General features: G+C 44.1%; 2 protein-coding genes across 3 annotated transcripts in view; both read right to left on the bottom strand.

The window, feature by feature from the left end:
• The window catches only part of GAREM1 (GRB2 associated regulator of MAPK1 subtype 1), a 78,692-nt gene extending 64,447 nt beyond the window's left edge, over positions 1–14,245 (bottom strand). Inside the window, exon 1 of one of the 2 annotated variants that reach the window (XM_035124833.2) lies at positions 13,854–14,245. Coding sequence is in view for 1 of the 2 variants with exons in the window: in XM_035124832.2 (XP_034980723.2) it covers positions 13,811–13,931 (121 nt within the window). In the remaining variant the exon portion in view is untranslated. Of the gene's footprint in view, positions 1–13,810 lie in introns of both variants that reach the window. The other variant, XM_035124832.2, reaches the window with a different exon arrangement.
• Positions 14,246–16,100: 1,855 nt separating this feature from the next.
• Positions 16,101–22,264, bottom strand: part of LOC118090309 (ras-related protein Rab-10-like) — a 33,850-nt gene continuing 27,686 nt past the window's right edge. The window contains exon 6 of the mRNA XM_035125907.2: positions 16,101–19,525. Within this exon, the coding sequence (XP_034981798.1) occupies positions 19,448–19,525 (78 nt within the window). The 3' untranslated portion in view covers positions 16,101–19,447. The remainder of the gene's footprint in view (positions 19,526–22,264) is intronic.

The raw sequence follows: 22,264 nt of genomic DNA, 5'->3' as shown, positions 1-22,264 counted from the left end.
GAAATTTCCTTCAAAGCTTTTCTCCCCCAGTAGAAAGATGAAAGAAACATCTCCTAAGATTTTTTGTACTTTGGTTTGGTCATCTAGTCCAATCCCCTGTAATGCAGGAATTACAGCTAAGAATAAAGTATGCAATTCCAAAGGCTGGAGAACCTAGAAATGAATGTGGGTGGGTGGAACATTGGTTATTGCTTCCTTTATGAATATATTCACAAGACTTTAGTATTGCTAGCTAAAAAGCTGCCAGATGTTTTTAAGTTCTATCCTCCCCTTGCAGGACTACCGGTAATAGCTTGTATAAGGCATTTCCAACCAACTGATTCTTCCAGAGGGGAACTAGGACCATGACTGACTCATAAGCCAGCTAGCTCTTTAAGAGGCTTTTCTTGCTGGTAAGCATAACAATAACTCGTGCTACAAGGCCCTGGTCATAACAAGACTTGCAGTGATCCAGATCTAAATAAGTGCCAAGGCAAACCATACATTTTGAAATGTATGGAGCATTATTTTCTTGTAAAATAAAGTCATGGCACACAATAGGAAAGGTGGGACAGAGGAAGGAAAATGTTTTGTCTAAGAAGAGCTAGTTTTGAACACTATGGTTCCTACATCTTTTTTAGATAAAGTGTGCAGGATGTAACAAAAGAGAGAAATCAACCCAAATGTTGCCATACGTGGCTAAAGGAGAAGTAAGTAACCGGCAGTTCTTCAGATGCCAACCCCATCTCCCATCAGCTCCAGCCAGCATGGCTGGTGGTCAGGGATGATGGGAGTTGCAGTCAAACATCTGGAGGGCTAAAGGTTCACAGCTTCTGCACTCAAGGCGCAGGAGCCTAACACTGAAACATTGGTCAGCTTTCTTCCAATGAGAATGTGCTGAATACCAAATGACTTTATGCTTCCCTCTCCAATTAATTGGATGTTTTCATGTGACAGTCATTAATAGGAATCCGTGAATACCCCATGGCTTCTGCAAATGAGCGTCCACACAGAAGCCTGGCAGCACTAGGTAGCATGGGTTGGACAGCTGCCACTCTCCTTCGACTTTCCCTACAATGCTACAACCTCTCTCATTGCTCCCACATCTCCTTTCCCTCTGCTTTGTGTGGAGAAGTCCCACCAACTCATTTGTTTGCTCTGAGAGCAAAAGGGTGAAAGGATGATGTATTAGAGCTCAGGCTTCCTGGTGCCCACTGCAGTGAATGTGGAGAGGGGGACACTCAGGGGTATGGAAACCTTGAACCAGCCCTGAAGATGAACACAGAGCAGGATGTGTGATAGCTGGGAAGCACATGTTCTGTCTTTATTTGTCTCACAATTCAGTTCTAGAAGGAGAGGAAACTATAAACCTTATGTTCCCCAGTAGAAAGTAATTCCTCTCTCTCTAATGCAGCTGATTTACCTTCTGAAGTATGAAGAGGCTAGCAGCAGACCCAAACTCCCCATTTAGGTGGACCTACATTAGAAGGAAACTTTGGCTCAAAAGACAGCAAATATATTCAAAGTTCTCTAACTGCAGGTCATACAGAACTTGGCTTGGTTTTGTGTTTTAAATCACAACACATATCCTATTTTTTAAAGTTTTTGCAGTCAGTTTGTGCAATGGGTAAAAGGTCCAATACAATTAATTACCAAACGTATTGAAAAATTTCCCTCCGTGTGAATGCTGAACTAATTTGGAGAGCCTGACAGAGGGATAGTTTTATTTGGCTAGAGGCCAGGGAAACAGAAGGGAGGGGGGAGGCAGGAGTTGGACAGCATTTTCTGTTCTTATTTTGCATTTTAGGAAGAACTGAGCTCTTGAACAGAAGTTCAGAGAAGGTTCAAAGACAGATGTAAACCAGCATAAAAGTTACATTGAATTTTCAGGCATTGTTCAAGTTCTTTGAGTTGTTCTACAGTTTAGTAATGCCTTATTTCAACTAAGGGGTATGAAAAAGCTGCTCTCTTTTTAAAAGACAGATTAGATTTACTTCCTCTTTGCTACTTACTAGACAAGATCAGCTTTATGCCAATTGCTGTTAACTGAACATGTGTTAAATGAAGGGGGGGCAGGTGGGTTAAATACCATTTGGTTGACAGTTATTTCACATAGTATACCTGTTCCTGAAATTTCACACACTGAGCAAAGCAACAGATTTTAACACATTTAATTAGAAGACAGTGCTTTGACAATAATTTTTTTCCTTGTGTAGTAACTAATTTAATATGTCCAGCAAAACAACACCACCTTTGCAAATGGGGGTTAACTGAGTTCACGAACACCCTTTTATTCAACAGGTGATAGCAATGGCTCCCACACAGAGGATATATTGTGTAGGATGGCATGATGCAAGATGCAAGGATAGGAGTGTCGGATTAGAACTGGGGAGACTCTGGTTCAAATCCAACTCGGCCATGAAGCTCAAAAGGGATTTTGGTCCAGTCACCAGCTCTCAGCCTAACCTACTTCACCGTGATGTTGTGAGGATGAAATGAGAAGGGACCATGTCATGGGCGTACCCAGGATCAAAACTAGGGGGGGGCAAGGGGAGGGGCCAGGGCACGGAAGGGGAGGGGCCACTAAGTGGGCGGGGAAAGTGCTGTCAGAGGCGCCGGGCTGGTGGGCGGAGACAGAGCCCAGCCCAGCCCAGCCCAGCGGAGCGCGAGTTTGGCATTCCCGCCAGCCGCGCCGCGCCGCGCTCTCTGGTTCCCTGCCGCGCTTGGCCTTGCCTGAGGGCGCGACGGGGAGCTGGAGGGAGGGCGCAGCGCGGCGGGAACGGCGAACTCGCGCTTCACCGGGCTGTGCTCCGCCTCTGCCCACCAGCCCTGCTTCTAGGGAGGGGCAGCCTGCGGCCCCCACTTGCCCCGCGGTGGGTACGCCCTTGTGGGGGGGGCAGCTGGCTTCTGGAGTAGGGCAGCTGCCCTAACTTGCCCCGTGGTGGGTACGCCCTTGGACCATGTACTTTGTTTTGAACTCCCGGGAGGGCAGGTGGGATAGAAATGTAACAAATGAAATATGCGGTTCGACCAGGCACACCACAAAAAAAAAAAAAAAACTTTGCTTAACCTAAAGCCTGCTGGGTTTCACTCAAGGTCAGTTTTTGACTGCTCTTCTACCACTTTCCAGCAGCCAACTTAGAAGGCATTAAAAGGGGACTATACAAATTCTGGAGGAAAAGGCTATTAAATGTGACTGCTCGTGATGGTTGTCGTACTACCTCTAGGATGCTATGCCTAGTGAAAACAACAGTGGGAGAGAGCTCTTTGGCGGAAGAGTCACAGGTCAGTGGCAGAGCATTTCCTTTGTGCTCAGAAGATCCTGGGTTCAATCCCTGGCACTTCCAGGCCGGGCTGGGAATGTCCCTTGCCTGAACCCCATGACAACTGACGCCAGTTCATGTATTGTAGACAAAGCCAAGCTAAGATGGCCAATGGTGTGACTCGGTACAAGGCAGATTCCTATGTTCCTTTTGTCTTCCTGCTTGTGAAAATCTCTTGACATCTGCTTAGTCACCGTGGGAGGCAAAATTCTGGACTAGCTGAAGCCTTTGGTCTGATTCCACAGGGCTCTTTTTATGATCAGCCTGAATCCTACTGGTGGAGATTAATGTTGGAAAAATCCAATTATTGCCAGGTATATCCTGATCCCCCTTATCAAACTGAGGCCCCACCCAGGCTAACGAAGGATTCAGACCAAAGTTCTAGTACTATCTGCAGACACATCCTCCTGAGAATTTTAATTGAGCCTTTAGACCTGCCTACTGTATAAGGATTTCCCTACTGGCCAACTACAGTCCAGCTCCGCCACTTACTCATTTAGCCTTTCCTGACTAGAGTATATGTGCTGGGAAATGGTTTAGACCTCATTGACAATTATTTCCATTAGGGGATGCTATTAACCTGACATGTTGCTTTGGCATATTACAGAAAGGCTGCTATATGACTGTTGCAGAGGCAGGATAATATTAACACAGATTTCTCGCTGCATTAAATTGATGCAAAATATTAGCATGTGATTTTTTTATGGAAGTTCTAGACAGTTTCAGTGGGGAAGCGGGAATCCTTTGGGGAGGAAGAGTAGGATATAAGATCAATTTAAATAAACATGTTGGTTTTTAGGGCGTGTTCTCAGTTCTCACATGTCCACCATTTGCCCTGATACAAACCTTTAGGGTAGACGCACACTTTATGTTTTATGTTCTACACCATGAATTCAAAGCACACCCAACACACATTTAAAGCACATGACCTCCTCCAAAGAACATTGGGGACTATAGTTTACCCCTCACAGAGCTACATTTCCCAGCACCCTTAACTAATTACAGTTCCTGATGTTCTCAAGGGGTATGTGTCATATGCTTTAAATGTATGTTGAATGTGCATTTCTAGTGTTGACCTGCCCTTTCACAATTTGTTGCTTCCAGCAAAGAGTAGGGGAGAAGCAAAGTGGAGACTTTCAGCAGCCTGCACTAACACATTGCACCCTGGTGCTAGACCACAGTTAAACATTAACTATGGTTTGACATTACATGCAAACTAGGCCATTAACAATTCATTGTGGGAAGTTGCTTAATGTATTTTGGAAATGTTTAGTATGCCTCAAAAAGAGTAAAGAAAATAGAGAGGCTTTAACTTTGGAGAAGGACTGAATTCACAATCATACCACCTTCGTATTATGTATGGCAGGATGCCATATTGTATTGCTTCCCACTAATTTATCTATTACTGAAGCAGGAAGTTAACAGAATACAGCATATTGGATTGCACACGGTCGAACATAAAGCAATGCTGTCACACTGAAAGCTATAGTCACATCCTTTGCCCATATCTGATTGTCTGTCAAAACACATTGAAGCAAATTTATTCTCAGCCTAACAATCTATACACATCTACTTTGCAAGTACTGGGTTCAGTGGGACTTACTCTCAGATATGTTTGCATAGGATTGCAGCACAAGACCTCAGACTAAACTGCAGGGAACAATCTGGCACTGAGAGCAATAAGGTACTGGACAAGTGGAGGCCCCTCCTCTTCTCTATTCAATTATATAATACAAAGAAAACCATTCACAAAAGCTATGTTTATTATTATTTTTATTAATCACTCTTTTCACAAAAGTAACTCAAAGCAACTCACAGAAAATATTAATTAAGCAATATTAAGCTGTATAAAATATTGCTCAGTATATAAATCAAGCATCTCAACCAGATGCTGCAGAATCATCATCACCATCATCTAAAGACAGGCCCTGACTGTGGGCTTACAGACTGCAAGACAAGGGGAAAAAAAAGAAAATAATTAAAGAACAAATCAGAGAGGAAGGCCTCTGTAACAGTGGGAACTACTGCAGAGAGAAATCTTCAAAAGCCACTCAAGCTAATGGGAGCTTTGGGGAGGGGGTGATGGGACTGTGGCCTGTGAGGAAAGGGTTGAAAGGTTCTACCCACGGTCTTTATCAATGGCTATTTATAGTAGTGTTCTGTTTCAGAGAGATGCATGACATCAAACCATGGATTTGACGCCACATGTAGTTTGGGCCCTGGTTATATTGTCCCCTTATAACAACATGCTAAATAATACCTTTGGAATATGGCCTGAACTTCTTGTATGTGGACGAATAGGACTTTACAACACAATAATAACTGGTCTCTCTCTCTAAACAGCAGCCATCTCCCATTGCAGTTATTAAAAAGATCAGTTTAACCAGAGGTCACAAGTCATAGCTGCCTGCCTTACAACATCCTCTTGTAATAGCCTTTCTACTTCTCAAGTGCAACATAGTTCTCTCTCTTTCTCACAGAGCAGCCTTGAACAATGCACACTTATATTGCCAATAAGGGAAAGGCACTTTCCTCCAAGGCTCTTTTCATTCCTGAAAATGAACTTCACAAGAACTCAAAGGGAACCGTCAAAACTGAACTAAAATATATGTGTGTGACTCATACCAGAATGGTGCTATTGTCAGTTATGTTTATATGTACTTAAACGTATTTCTTTTATTTTTGGCCAGTGCTATACCAGGGGTTCTTGTGGCAGCTTGTAATAAGGCTAAAATCTAATGAAAAATTCATTCACTAGAACAAGCACCATCACCTAACCCAGGGGTCTGCAACCTGCGGCTCCGGAGCCGCATGTGGCTCTTTTACACCTTTGCTGCGGCTCCGGAGCGGATACGAGGGGAGGAGGCGTCCGAGCCATGCGTCGCCTGAGCCATGCAGCGGTGCCCGCCACACCCGCCAGACACTCGCGCGGTGCCCACCGCCGCCGGAGCACACAGCTGTGGCTGTGCGCCTGCGCCCCGCACGGCGCCCGCCGGCGTCCACAACTCCGCTGTGCGCGTGCGCTGTGCAAAAAGGATGCAAGGTGACGTTAGCAGCCCAGGGAGCATGGTCGGCCCCCTCCCTGCATCAGCCCCTCCCCGCCGCATTTCTGCAGCCAATAGGCTCACGGGGGGTGGAGTTATTTATTTTTTTAAACGGCCGCACTTCTTCCCGCCCAGCAGCAGAAAAGGCTTGCGGGCTCGGAGCGCGTGTTTGCTGCTGCTGCTCCTGCCTGCGGCCTTCCTGTGGCCTCCTGCCGGCCTGGTCAGGAGATTGAGGTAGATGTATTAATCAATGGGTTGATTCAATGAGGAAATTTTATAAGTTCACTTGATGGGAGAGCAACACACATGAAACCATACAGGTGTCCTAATAAGGGAGTCAGAGTTTTGCCCATTCCCAGTAATCAAGGCAGCCCAAACTCAAAGTTATTTTTATAATGACGAGGATGACATTGGGCCCTCATTATTAATTATTATTTACATCAGGCACTGATTATGATTTATGGTACACTGGGGCCCTGATTAATTTTCTATGGCATTTTGGGGCATTGATTATTGGGCATAGCAAATTTTGCTATGGGGCCCTCTGATTTCTAATTACGTCCCTGTTTTGCGGCTCCCAGTTTATTTATTTTTCTTCGGAAATGGGTCCAAGTGGCTCTTTTTGTCTTAAAGGTTGCAGACCCCTGACCTAACCGAACCAACAATTCATATTTACGCCCCTAATGAAGTTTTATACTTTTGCAAACCTGCAAGCAACTGTTGCAAGCTGGGTATAGGCAACAGGAGCTCAGCTCACTGCTGATATACAGAAATAAGAACCCCCCCCCCAGGAAATAACATATGCCAGGGAAAGACAGCAGACCACACCAGGTCAAAATGCTTTCAGAAATGGGTATCTTCAGAAATGGGCATCTTTGGAAACAGCAGCAACAGTACAGTATTCCAAACTGTCAACAGACTGAGCTGTATGTTTCTTCTTACAAACTGTTAGTGGACAGCACACATAACATATACCCAACATACAAGACTCTGTATGTGTGAATGGTGTACTAGATATTCCCCATGGCACATGAAGTTAGCTTTCTCTTAATGAAACTAGTATAGGACGTCACAGCCTACAGTTATTCTTCATCAACTTGGCAATTACAAGTTGCTTGGAATGACCCCAATTCACCTCCTCAAAAAACAAAACAGAAAAACGTGCCTTCTTCCATGTCAGTATTATGGCCTCATTACACAGCCTCTTGCCCAGTTCAGACCTATCAAATCTCTCCAATGATATGCCTAATCGCCACCTTCCACTCCTCCCGCCGTGATACTACAGCAGTTTCAAGCATACCAAGATTGGTGGTTATCTCAGGATTCAAAGACATTGAAAAGGAAGTACAAGAACTGCCTCAAGTACCAGAGAAAGTATCGTGTTTCTCCGAAAATAAGACACCGTCTTATATATATTTTCCCTCAAAAACCCCACACTTTGGCTTATTTTCAGGGGATGTCTTATTTTTTCCCCCTCCTCCTCCTGCCACGGCCGGCATTGCTGCTGCGCCTATCACTATGTCTTATTTTCGGGGTATGGCTTATATTCCTTGAATGCTTACAAATCCTGCTACGTCTTATTTTATGGCTACGTCTTATTTTTGGAGAAACAGGGTACAAGGCTTAGTACAAGGCTATGATAGAGGAAAGGGGGAAACCATTTCATATTAATCAATAAAATGAATTAGCTGTTTAAAATAAAAGCAGCTTTAGACATCACATCACTAGGCAAAGAGCTAACATGAGCTTTACTGCATTGGAAGATGACCTACAGTAGCAATTAAATCTCCAAAGGATTGCATTGAAGCAGGAGGAAGTAGTTTGTCAGGCAGTTATAACCATGATGAGTGGAAAGAGGAGAAAGAACTCATTTGAGCACAACGGGCCACATTCAGCCTCATGGCTCTTAGAAGCAAGAGTGTTAGGCTTTTTACAACATTTTGTTTTCACGTAACGAGTGCCACAATATTTCATTTGTAGGTTTCCTCAAATGAGTATGTCTGTGCAAAATACAGTACCTTAATGTGAGAATGAAAGCCTCACTCCACATTTAAGTGCCATAGGAATTACCCCCGTGGCAAGGACATGCTCACAGGCCCCAGACTGTGTTGGTCAACCAAAACACCAAACCTCTTATATCCAATCTGCTAAGTATGGTGGGACATATTCCTTTTCAAAATCTATCTGGCACCATCCTTTCCAGAAAAATAATGGACTCGTATAATACTACACTGCTGTCTCCACATCCATCATATCTTTTCAATGAGCCAATAACATCAGCATGTCTCCCTAGTTCTTATGCAAGACATCAGCATGCGTATCTATTTTCCCAATGAATCACTTTCTTCTGGCAAAACAGTGTCATCAAAGAAACCAAGGAACAGTGTAACAAAATAGCTCCTTTCTACAAAGAAATTCAGGGTCATGCTAAACAATGCAAGATTCCTTTATGGCACTTTTGTGTACATATAGGAAAAAAGCATGAAAACTGCTTTTAGAGTGGAAAAAATGCATGAATCTACAAAAATGGAGAGAATCGCTTTCTCTACTGTAATTAGTCAATGCTGCGAAGTGTACACTACACAATGAAAAGTGTGTGTTCACTTGACACAGCTTTCTACATCATTTTTGAACTGGTCCATGGGTATGTTTTCTTTCCTCAGCCCCTATTTTGTCTGCTTGTTATTGTTTCAAAGGAACTTGCTGTAACTTGCTTGTTTACCATTCATTATCGTTTCCACAACATTCCCTTGCAGGAATGACTCTTACACGGCTTCCCAATACCCTCATGCATTTTAATTGCATACTTTCTGAATTTTCAAAGTCACCCAGGCAAAAATACATACAGAGAGCTCCTAGCCGAAGTGTCCAGACATAAAAAGAATAATACCAATGGTTAATAAAAAGCCAAGATACTACAGTGGAAATAATATGCTACACAAGCAAAATGAATTCTATCTCAAGAATATAAAATGCAACTTAAGTTCTGCATTCTGTAGTTTTCTTTGCTGTGGCTTTCCAACTCCGGATGTATTTGGGCACATGTCTGCTCCCTCTCTCCAAATACTTAGACATTCAAGGCTAATTATTAACATAGAGAGGGAGAGCACACACACACACACACACACACACACACATCTATTTAGAGCTCTTTTCATATTCATTCATTCAGTCTTATTAATAGCTCTGCACAAAAAGATGCTAACAGTAAAGCCTTGTCCTACAACCTTAAGCAAAACATTGTTGTGAAAATAAGCTTATGCTGAAGGCAATGTCTTCTGCAAAACTCCTTACAAAGATACTGCTCTGAAAGTAATGCAAAGTTAACAATATGCACCAGACCAACCAAGGACATTCTACATGTGTAACAGTCCACAGAACAGTCCAAGTGATCTAGAGCAGCCTTTGCCAACCTGGTGTCTCCCAGAGGTTCTGGACCACATCACCTATCAATCCCAGCCAGCACAGAAGGCAGGATTAGAATATACTGTAGCTGGCAGAGCACAGTGGCTAGGAAAATGAACTGTGCGCTCAGAGAATCCCAGTTCAAATCTTCCCAAAACCATGAACTCATGGGACGACCACCAGGTACTCCTTTTGTGCAAAAGTGGGGTAATGACTAGCACAAGAATATTGCAGGGATTCTATTTTTTAAAATAAACTGTTTATTTTGTTTTTGTAATATAGCTTTGCATGTAAGGATTATTAAAGTAATGCATGTTAATAACACTGAAAATTATTGTAAATGCAATGTTTGATGGTGATGATGTTGGCTATCCTATTCAGTGACAAAAGTATAAACAATCAGGGTCAGGTTGATACACACACACACCCGAAAATTCACAATAGGATAGTACTGTATTTGTATCCAACAAAAATGTCACAAGGTAGTGAAGAAGCTTTCAAGTTCTCCAAAACTCCATGCTAAAGCAAAAGTGTTCTACTTAAGTGTATATGGGCAGATAACCCTTAGGACACTCACACAAAGGAGTCAGATTATTTACCATCAGAACCACTTGTGCTTTATTGAATATGCAAATGCAGAGTATTTTTTCTATGTATACCATCAGAAGTACTTTTAAACTTTTAAAGATATTCAAGATCAAAGACTGAAGAGTGTCCAGTGCTGCCATCATTCGATATATCAAGATTCACATAGATATCATTCAGAATGAAAATACAGTACGGGCCATGTATTTCTATCAGGGTGAAAGAGGTGAAGAAATTCTAAATTCTTAGTAACAACAGCTGCTAATGAGCAGAACTTGAATTTTATCAAGTCAACCTCTTAGTACCTCACTTTTCCCATTAGTCAAATGGGCCAATACTATTTAATGATGTTTCAGCAGTCTATTGTGAGAAGGACAATATGAAAGAGTGTTTTGCACATTTTAAAAAATTAGGAATCAATTGGAAACTTAACCCCTCTTCAGACAATCAGGAACTTGAAAAAGCAACACATGGGGGAGGATGTGGGGTGAGTGTGCTACTTTTGCTGCCCCACATTGCTGTCCATGGGTTGGAAGACAACTGTCCAAAGCAAGGAATCTCATGTCCTCATGGAGGCTCCCAAACAATGTAAACCCCCAGAAAATCAGGGTTCAATACTACATGGGAAGCCAACACGAGTTACTCTCCAACTTGCAGAGGGGGACAGATTCCCATAACCCTGCCTCTGCCATGTGCTGCTTCTTCCAGTTCTTGGAGCCATGAAGAAAGCCTTGGACACAAACGGACAGTGATCATAGAAAATGGAGACATGTGAATACCAGACTAGGTGGATTGCAAAGAACATTCAGAAGAGAGACTTGCACAAGAGCTGTAATACAGTGAGGAAAAAACACCTTAATCCTAAAGCAGTGGTTCCCAACAGGTGGTCCGCGGACCCCCAGGGGTCCGCAAGATGCTATTAGAATAAAAAAATATATTAAATATATTTGTATGATAACAGATTTTTTGTTTTGGCCGCTTCCTGCATGAGCAGAGTCTAGCGCAAAACTAGAATTAGATGAGGCAGTAGTTCTGCTGTATGCCGTTAGGTGGCGCTTTACAAACACTACTGTTTTGCAAAGAGGCAGCGCGCACATTCTACTAACGCTCACCTCCCCAAGATGCTTTGCGCGCATCGGCTTCATTTGTGCGCTACTGCGCAGGTACCCTGTCTTCTCCATTCCCCTCCCTCCTCCCTGGACTCTTATAAAAAGACTCTTAATTTGGCTCTCACTTTTTAATTTTAGGATTAGGAATTAATGGGGGTCCTTGTCACAATAGCGGCTCGATGAGGGGTTCTCGAGAAAATTTTGTTGGGAACCCCTGTCCTAAAGTTATAATGACATCAAGGGTTGAATTGCAGGAAGAAATTATGATTAGAAGAAGATAGCAGAAAATTATGGAGAGCAGCATAACAGTTCAAAAGCTGCAGTGGAAAACCTTCCCAGCTCAGTTATCCACTTCCCAAATGCTTGCCGATCACACGGTAGTTACATCCAATGCAAGGGGAAGAGAGGCACACCAGCAACTATTTTTGCACTGCTACATTTGAGAGGAGAGGGAAAAGCGGATGAAAATCCAGTAGACAAGCCCCTAATAATAGAAATGCACCAGTCAACAACAACCCTTCCATGCCCTCCTTTATTAACACATTATATAACTTGGCTATTCGTTTTAATTCATAGGCGTCATCTGATAATATGCAACCACTCGAACAGAAGAGTCAACTGTTAACTAGAGAATACTGAAGAAAAATTCCGGCAGGGTGCCCATATGAAATGTGCAGTCTTTGGTTTAATGAATGTCTAGCTTAATCAATTGGGAATACCTTGATAGATCTGGGTGAATAGGTGATGCAAGGTTGGAACCATTATCTATTCAATATTTAAAGAGGCATAAATATTGCATCATAGCTGTTGCTCTCCTGTATTGCATATGTAAACAAGGCAAATACAAACACTTATCCAAGACAGAGGATGATTAGCAATTCCATCTCTTGTCATTCTAATATGAATTTTTTTCCATAACTTGAAAGTTCAATTTGTGCAAAAGGCTTTTAAAAAGAGCTTTCAAAGGATTCAATTGTAAATAAATCCAATTCAACGGTTGGCACAGGAGATGGGTACACAAGAAAATGGGTATTGTGTGTATGTGGATGGGGAAAACAAAATAAAACTTAAGTTTCAATCTGAAGCTACAAAAAAAAAAGCTTTTGGCTAGCTGAGAGAGCACAGGTGACTGAAGAAGTAATTGCATTGGTTTAATTACTATAATGTGTTTGTTTGACAAACCCATCTCCATAATAAAGGAGCTGGGGGGAAATAAGCACATCATACTAACCCTTTCAGAACAAAATTAAAAAATTCCTTCAGTAGCACCTTAAAGACCAACTAAGTTTTTGACGAAAGCTCATACCAAAATAAAAACTTAGTTGGTCTTTAAGGTGCTACTGAAGGAATTTTTTTATTTTGTTTTATTTTGTTTCAACTCAGACCAACAGGGCTACCTACCTGTAACTAACCCTTTCAGAGTTAAACACAGCTTGCCAGAATAGCCCTTCAACAGAAGAGCCTATCAACCATACTTTGAAGGGAATTAGATTTCTGCACCAAGCTACAGAAGCAATAGTTTATGCCCCTTTTGGAGGGGGTGGATTTATAACCATTTCTTCTTTCCCTGTACCACTCCTGTTAAAGTTGCCCTCAGTAAGAGGAGAAGCTGAGAGCCAATAGCCATCTCAATAAATCTATGGGCGAGCACAATTCTTGCTCTGAGATTACTTCGCGTTTTAGACCACAAGCCAACATAACACACCTGAGCCCATTGACTTGAGTGGGTTTCTTAAGCACGCAGCTCTTGCGTTGCTTTGTGTTCAGGGGCTCCAGTATCCCAGCCGCAAGTCAGCCCGGGTGATTTGTAACGGGACCTAACTTCCAGCTGAATTTCTTGGGATCGCAGCCAGGGCGACTAAGGGAAAGCCTCTCGACTTTTAGATATGGTGAATTAAAAGGGTCCCAATGCGCGCAGGGAGCAACAGCGGACAAGAAGCGAGCCAGGGGCCATTCCGACGCGGCTCACTTGCCCCCTCCCCTCCTCTCCTCCCCATTCGACCGCACCAGCTCCCCGGGTCCCGACATTGCCCCCCGCCGCTTTGAGCTCCTTAAGATCAAAGCCCTGGCATTCGCCTCCTTCGTGCCCCATTCATATTTTGGTCACGTGCCCCCTTTCCCCAATGGGCTCTTCTCCCCAGAAGGACTCGCGCCTGGAGTTTGGCCGGCGTTCAAGTGGAGAAGAGGCAGAGTCTGGCGACTCTTTCCTAAGTGGCTGGGGAAGGAGGAGAGCCAGTGCCCGGCTGCACAAGCACCACCACCGGCGCCGCTTCTCCCGCTCCCAACCCTCCGGAGTCCGGCCAAGTTAAGAAGCGAGCGGCTGCTGCCGCTTCTCCGCGCGGCCCTTTGCGCTCTTTCTACTCACCGCCTTCCAGCCTGACGACCTGAGGCAGGCGGTAGGTGCTCACCAGCAGGTCCAGCGGGACAGACACGGCACTCCACTTCACATCCTTCAGACTGGAGCCCGGCGAGGGGCTCGCATCCATGTTCCCGCCCTTCTTGGGGTCCGGGCGGCGGCGGGGGTCGTCTGGCGGCGGCTTCGCCCTCCTCAGCCTCGACTCTTGCCGCCGTCGCCACCGCCGCCTCCCCAGGCCATGATGGGCTTGGCTTAAAAGCAAGGCGAGTCGCCGCCGACAGCTGCTGCTGCTCCTCCGCCGGCCCCCCAGCAGCGGCAGCGGCGGCGTGGGTTGCACAGGCGGCGGCTCCTCTTCCCGCTGGCTCCTCTGCTTGCAGCTCCAGCTGACCCAGTAAACGCCATCCCAGCACGGACCGACTAATCAACAAGGTGCGAGCGACGCCTGCGCAGTGGGCGCCCCTCCCCTTCTCCACTCTCCGGGAAAAGGGCAGCCCAGGCGCTCCCTCCTGGGGGCGTGGAGAGAGAGAGAGAGCGCAGCGCCGGGCGCGGGAGGAGACGGACGCAAACGCTGTCGCTCTCGCTCCCCCGTCCGGCCGCTCAGGCGCCCTGCAAGCTGCGGCGGCCCCTGAGTTAGGAAATCAGCGGAAGCAGCTGCTGCCCAAGTAAACGCGTGGAAAAACAGAAGCTGCAAGCCGCTTACTCGGAGGAAGTAAACCCCGTTGGAAAGAATGGGATTCAGAATAAACATGGCGAAGGTGACGCGGGCTGCCGCCAGATCGATATGTCCGTGGGCGTGGTATTAACAGTTGGGTTAATACCATGGGCGGTGGCAACAAGGAGCTCTCGCCCCCCACCCCACCCCCTTGTTGGATTCTTATTAACGTATATATATGTTATTTTTCTTTTAGCGATCTCGACATATGGCACACACAAACCACTATCTAGAAATAGGCTTTCCCCCTTTAGTGCCCCCCCTTTTTGTCTGCTGCCTCCGCCACTGATTAATACTATTATTAGGATCAACCAAAATGTCACAAGACAGCGAGCAACGTTCTGAGTTCTCCAAAACTCTCCATTAGACGAAATGTTACACGAAAGGGGGGAGCGAGGACAAGAGCAACAAGGGAAACAAACTAAGGGAAACTATAAAAAATGAGGCTGCATCTTATTTTGTTTTATTACATTTATATACCACCTATTCCTTCAAGGTGGTGTATGTGGTTCTCCAATCTCCCCCCATTTTATCTTCACAAGAGTCTTGTGAGGTAGGTTAGGCTGAGAGACAGTGCCTGGCCAAAGACCACACAGTGAGATTCATGGCTGGCGGGGGACTCAATCCCCAGATTCTTCCCAGATCTTGTCCAAGTTTAGACTTTGTTCCAAAATGAAGACTGGATTATGGATTGGATTAGATCAGGCATCCCCAAACTTCGGCCCTCCAGATGTTTTGGACTACAATTCCCGTCATCCCTGACCACTGGTCCTGTTCATAGCAGCCAAGTATCCCGTTTTCGCCGGGAAAGCCCCTTTTTTCCTATCCGTTTCCCGGCGGTCTCCCGTTTAGGTTTTTATCCCGATATTCTCCCTTAAATCTGCTTCTGCTGGTGGCCATTTTTCTGGTGCCGCTTTGCCCTTCTTATGGGCAAAGGAAAATGGCGGTGGTGGTGCCGGAAGTCGCTTTTACGCACTTCCGGTCATGCGTAGAAGCGACGTCCGGTGCTGGCGCCACCATTTTCTGGTGCCCATAGAAGGGCAAAGCGCCACCGGAAGTTGCGTCTACGCAACTTTCGGTGTCGTGGGCTGCCGATCCCGGATTTTTCCGTCCAGGACTTGGCAGGTATGGTCCTGCTAGCTAGGGATCATGGGAGTTGTAGCTCAAAACATCTGGAGGGCCGCAGTTTGGGGATGCCTGGATTAGACCCTGCTAGATGCTTTAGGGAGGGACCCAGGTGGCGCTGTGGTTAAATCACTGAGCCTAGGGCTTGCTGATCAGAAGGTCGGCGGTTCGAATCCCGGTGACGGGGTGAGCTCCCGTTGCTTGGTCCCAGCTCCTGCCAACCTAGCAGTTCGAAAGCACGTCAAAATGCAAGTAGATAAATAGGAACCGCTACAGCGGGAAGGTAAACGGTGTTTCCATGTGCTGCTCTGGTTTGCCAGAAGCAGCTTTGTCATGCTGGCCACATGACCGGAAGCTATACGCCGGCTCCCTCGGCCAATAATGCGAGATGAGCGCGCAACCCCAGAGTCGGTCACGACTGGACCTAATGGTCAGGGGTCCCTTTACCTTTACCTTTAGATGCTTTAGGACTCAATGATCCCTGTTTTTGAAAACCTAAATCCAGTATATAGGCTACCTGAGCCTTTGTTTCTGTGGTTTTGAACAACCCCCAGACCTCTGGAGAGATTGACTCTCTTGACTTTATTTTTCACACTCACCTCGTTTTTTAGAATGTTGTTCTTCAGAAGTCCAGTGTGACTGCTGACAATTGTCCACTTACACATAAGATGAGCCAAATAGCACCATGATCACTACTCTCACTTGGTCACCTTCCCTGACATTGGTTCTATGACCAGCTGTTCTTGGTTTCTTGATCATGACCAGAATACACATTTGCCCTGTCGATGTAAGGGCAACTTAAGTCACCCATTACTACAACCGCAACACTTCCTTCTTTCGGTGCCTCCTTTGACTTAAATCAGTTGAAGCTAAATGGAAGTGGTTGGATGTGTTACCCAGTGGTTACCCTTAAAATCTCTCTTAGGAAATATAGGTAGGATCATGCTGCACAACCATAGGGCTACAGTATTCGTAACCTTCCGTGGAGTTCTTTGTCACTCAGGTCTGGCTTTACCGTAGGGCAGCATACCATAGGTAGCTGCTGGGGGCACACAAAAAAGCAAAGGGTCTCCTGTGCCACGGTTGTGCTCTATTGTTCGTGTGCAGAAACGCACACATGCATCTCAGCTAGGGCTACCACCCCAATCCTTCCGTTAGCACCATCCATCTAATTTGCCTGTCCTTTCATTGCCCACCTGCAATGTTACCCTGTTTCTCCGAAAATAAGACATACCCATAAAATAAGCCGTAGCAGGATTTCTAAGCATTTGCGCAATATAATCCATACCCCGAAAATAAGACATAGTGATAGGTGCAGTTCTGGAGGGCGCCAAGGAAGAGGCGAGGCTGGACGTGTAATAAAAAAATAAAAGACATCACGTGAAAATAAGCCATAGTGTGTCTTCTTGAGGAAAAATAAATATAAGACTGTGTCTTATTTTCGGGGGGAAACAGCATATGGCATTGAGAAGAGGATGAGTGTAGCACAGCAGTGATGACAACAGGCAGGTTTGCTTGCTCATTGATTCTGCCTGTAATTGGTGTAGAGTCAGAAGCAGAGCTCTCAGTGGTGGAATATGCCTTCCCCTTCCTAGCAGTTTTGATTTGGGGCAGTTCAGCTGCTCCATCCAACCATCTGAGCTGTGCTGCTGGCAGGAAGCAGCAGTGGACCAGCCTTAGACTTCCTGCGCAGAAGGGTTTGTGTGTCTTTTATTCTGTTCCCTTTGTATGTTTTGTTCTTTCTCTGTTCTATGTCTCATCTCTTGTATTCCCTGCCATGGGTTGGCTGATTGTCATTAGGACCAGTCTTTCTCAGATGCAAACAGATGCTATCCTGCCTATTGTAAGATATATCTGTATGACAGAAAGAGAAATAAGCCTCAATTATAGCGACAAAACAACTTCAGCCAGTTCTGTTGGCATAGCTCCAAAAGAAAGAAAACTGATGGCACTGCATGGGATAATGATGTCCTGGAAGAATCCTTAAATATAATGAGCGTTTGACAACTATACTAGGCACACTGCTGGGAAAGTGTATTATGTTCATAGGAACCATGCATAGAAAGCAAATATTATAGTACTTTTTTGTGGGGGAGGCGACATTAGTGGGAATTTGGATTTCTACCTGCCCAGGCTCACAGATCTTTCCTGCAAAATTTGTATCAGTTTTGCATCAAATAAGTACTGTTTTTCCTCTGTAAGGAAAAGGTTACACTGGAATTGGGCCCCAATACTAAAAACTGAAAGCATACAATTGGCAGCTAGGAATCTTGGATGCAGCTCAAGCTGTAAACTGAGACTTTGTCCCTCAATTTCTGTAATGGTTTTACAACCTCTGATTTGCATATCAGTAGATGTATCTTATTAGTTGCAAAATAACATTTTTTGTGGCAATGATAACAATTTCTTTCCTTATCCAGAGTGGTTGTATGATTAGCCCCAAGCAAGATGGGAGTTGGGGGAAAAAAACACAATTTGCGTCTTAAGCGCTACCAGATCACTTGAGCTTAGCAATGACTCACACCAGAGCCTGGAGCTTCTTGCTACCTTGATAAAGTATTTATTTATTGCATTTATGTCCCACCTTTTCCTTCCAGGAGTTCAAGGTGGTGTACATGGTTATCCCCCTCCACATTTAATCCCCCAACAAAAACCCTGTGAGGAAAGTTAGGCTAAGAGGAAGTGACTGGCACAAGGTCACCCAGTGAGCTCCATGGCTGAGTGGGGATTTGAACCCTGGTCTTCTAGGCCCTAGTCCAGGGGTCAGCAACCTTTTTCAGCTGTGGGCCAGTCCACTGTCCCTTAGACCTTGTGAGGGGCCAGACTATAATTTTTTTGGGGTGGTGGTGAACAAATTCCTATGCCCCACAAATAACCCAGAGATGCATTTTAAATAAAAGCACACATTCCACTCATGTAAAACACACTGATTCCCGGACTGTCCACGGGCCGGATTGAGAAGGTGATTGGGCCGCATCCAGCCCCCAGGCCTTAAGTTGCCTACTCCTGCCCTAATCCAACCATCTAATCACTACACCACACTGGCTGAGGAAAAGGAGAGGGTGTTTAATATTAGCCAGTTATTCTTGTTTGAGTATAGCCTCTTTAAAAGACCCTGAGCAGCTTAGAGAAGGGTAAAGGTAAAGGACCCCTGACCGTTAGGTCCAGTCGCGGATGACTCTGGGGTTGTGGCGCTCATCTCGCTTTACTGGCCGAGGGAGTCGGCATACAGCTTCCGGGTCATGTGGCCAGCATGACTAAGCGGCTTCTGAAGTTGGGAAATTTGGGGAAGAAAATGTTTGATCAAAGCATTAAAATAACTAAAATGAAATTGAGCTAAACTATACAACCAGCAGAATGACATGTTAGATAGTCCATCTACTCTTTTCCATTTGCATTGTTTTTAGACTGCATGCCATCTCAGCAGAAGCTGCATTTGCTCCTTGTAACACTGTCAAGTGACTCCTATTACATGAACTCTTTTCAGCTGAGTTTCACCCCATTGAGTCCACCTTTCTACTCCATAAATTTCCTGTACAAACAACCAACACTTTTACAAAGATACTTCTTATGCTTGTATCTGCACAATACTTTACAGTCCTCCTTTGCAAATCATAGTTTTGTTTATTTTGAACATTTGTAACAGGCAGTTAAATAAAATGTTAGTGGACAGGCAGTGCTGTTGCTTTGTTAATACCAGTAACAACTGGGTATTTTGTATATCATTGAAGGGAGAACAAAATATTAAAGTTCAAGTGTTGGTATGTACAAAATAGATAACGTGATAAGAAAGAATAGAAAACTGCTCATCACAGCCTGCAGCAACTTCTCTTTCGTGTTTTTTCATATAGGTCCACTACATCTAAGTCAAGCGGTGCACAGGAATTCTGAGGGAAAAGGATAACAGAATTTAATCCAGTGCGAACAAAGTTAGCATTACAAATACTTTCGCGATATTAAGGAGTATATTAATTGAAACAGTTATGAATACCATTAATAATCATTAATAAATATAACTTTAAAAGCAGCATTCCATAGTAGAGTGGCCATTCATAGAATCACAGAATCATAGAGTTGGATGGGATCACAAGGGTCATCTAGTGCAATGCAGGGATCTTTTGTCCAATGTGGGGCTCGAACTCATGGCCCTGGGATTAAGGGTGTCATGCTCTACTGGTTGTTAAAAAAAACACCAAGGTGTCTGCCAGTTCAAGCAGGCCTGTGCTAGTCTAACCGTGTTCATGGCCAGTGGGCCTTGGGCTATTCTGACTTCCTGGTATACATGTGGTTGACCATCTCTAGCAGTGGATAAGCACATCATTACATCTTTACAGCAACCCTGAAAGGCTGTGGATCAGGATAGCCTGGTGACTGTTGTCCACGTGCTGCAGTCCAGTGCTACCCTCAGGACTAAAAGCCTGTTGGATCAGCATGCTCCTCTCTATACAGTGGTACCTCGGTTTATGAACACAATTGGTTCCAGAAGTCTGTTCATAAACTGAAGCGTTCATAAACTGAAGCGAACTTTCCCATTGAAAGTAATGGAAAGTGGATTAATCCATTCCAGACGGTCCGCGGAGTAACCGTTCATAAACTGAAGTGAACTTTCCCATTGAAAGTAATGGAAAGTGGATTAATCCGTTCCAGACAGGTCTGCGGAGTACTTAAACTGAAGCGTTCATAAACTGAAACATGGGTGTAATTGGTTCCGGAAGTCTGTTCATAAACTGAAGCGTTCATAAACTGAAGCGAACTTTCCCATTAAAAGTAATGGAAAGTGAATTAATCCGTTCCAGATGGGTCCGTGGCGTTCATAAACCGAAAATTCATAAACCGAGGTGTTCATAAACCGAGGTTCCACTGTATGACTAGGCAGATGCCTTTGGGCAGAACTTGAAGACAATCTTGTTCTCCTGCTATTTGTTTCCCAGCAACTAATGCTGAGTGGCATGCTGTCGCTGAACATGAAGATTTCATATAGCAATTATAGCTAGCAGCCACTGATAGACTTATCGTCCATGATTTTGCCTAATCCCCCTTTGAAGACTTCTAAGATAGTGACCATCACTGCATTGTGCGTCAGTGAATTCATACACAAATTATATACTGTGTGAAGTAGTGCTGTCTGTTCGGAATTGACTACAACTGGAATTCCTAGTCTTTCTTTTTTTAAACTAGAAACAATAGCAAAATGCATTACGCTAAGGTTAAGGAATTTAATTCAGCAATAGCATTTCAATGTCAGAACAACAAGACTCAGTCTCCCGACAATGCGAAAGTATGTGAGATGAGTCAGACAGCTCAGTATCTTTCCCAGATGCTGAAGCCAATTCAGGATTCTAGATGCTGTCAAAACACATATTATATAAGAGAATATGCATGACACAAATTTATTAAATGTATACTTAGGAGGGGGGTGGAAAATATTCCTGAAAGTCATAGAAATGCATTGTTCAGCTACTCCGTTTTTCATTTATTTTCAATTTCACATATAAAAACATACCCATTCAAGGTAGTTCAGCTATTCCTAACAACATAAGCCACATTTTCTTTTTTCTTTTTTATAATAAATTTTATTCTATTTTCCAATTTATCCAATTAAAATAATAATAAAAAAATCTTTTATACAAAACATCTTAAATTTTCATCTTACATCTTGCTCTGCCGAGCTACGACTTCCCCCCCTCCCTTCACGCGGGTTTCTTGTTGACTCCATTTTTGCAGTTCCTTTTTGACTTTTTTAATCAGTTCGTAGGATTTATTTCAATCCTGCAAGTGTTTTTAAAGATCTACAGTTTTTCTCCATATAATCCACATATTTACTCCAGTCTTTTTGAAACCTTGTCTCCCCTTGGTCGCGAATCTTGCAAGTCAACCTAGCGAGTTCAGCATAATCCATCATTTTAATCTGCCACTCCTCAATTGTTGGTAATTCCTGTAGTTTCCATTTTTGGGCTAACAAAGTCCTAGCCGCGGTTGTCGCATACATAAACAATACTTGATCTTCTTTTCTAATCTCTCCTCCTATTATTCCTAACAAAAATGCTTCCGTTTTTTTTTGGGAAAGTATATCTAAACATCTTTTTCAACTCAACATAAGCCACATTTTCAAATTAACACTGTTTTCCACGAGACACAAATAACTGCCAGCTTTTGTGGAACACCATGGCCACCTTTGGGCATAATGCTAACTTATACTTTTGTGTTACATGAACAAACTTTGGGCTCATCAGTTCTCCATCCCCTCCTGACAAAAAAAAAAAATAGAAGCTTTCACTTCCAATTTAAACTAATGGGTTTATTGCTACATCTGAGCTCAGACAAACTGTACTTTAGGGAAACAAGTCAACTTCAAAGTATGGTTTCTGATCCTGGCTTGGTACTTCAGCTCCCATCAGCCCTAGCTTGTGTGGCCAGTGATTAGAGATGATGGGAGCTGTAGTCCAACAACATATGAAGACCACAGGCTCTGCATTCCTGCTATATGACAAACATGGGATGAATGCTGACCACAGTGTAATTCAGTCGTTTTTTCAACTTGGAGAGTAGGTTTCGGAAGTCCATCTGAATGACCTCTGGCTTGCCTTGCTCTTTGGTGGTGTCCACTCCCCAAGGTCCCACTACAC

The sequence above is a fragment of the Zootoca vivipara genome, chromosome 8, assembly GCF_963506605.1.
Source record: "Zootoca vivipara chromosome 8, rZooViv1.1, whole genome shotgun sequence".
Classification (NCBI taxonomy): domain Eukaryota; kingdom Metazoa; phylum Chordata; class Lepidosauria; order Squamata; family Lacertidae; genus Zootoca; species Zootoca vivipara.
This window is presented reverse-complemented; position numbering and strand designations above follow the sequence as displayed.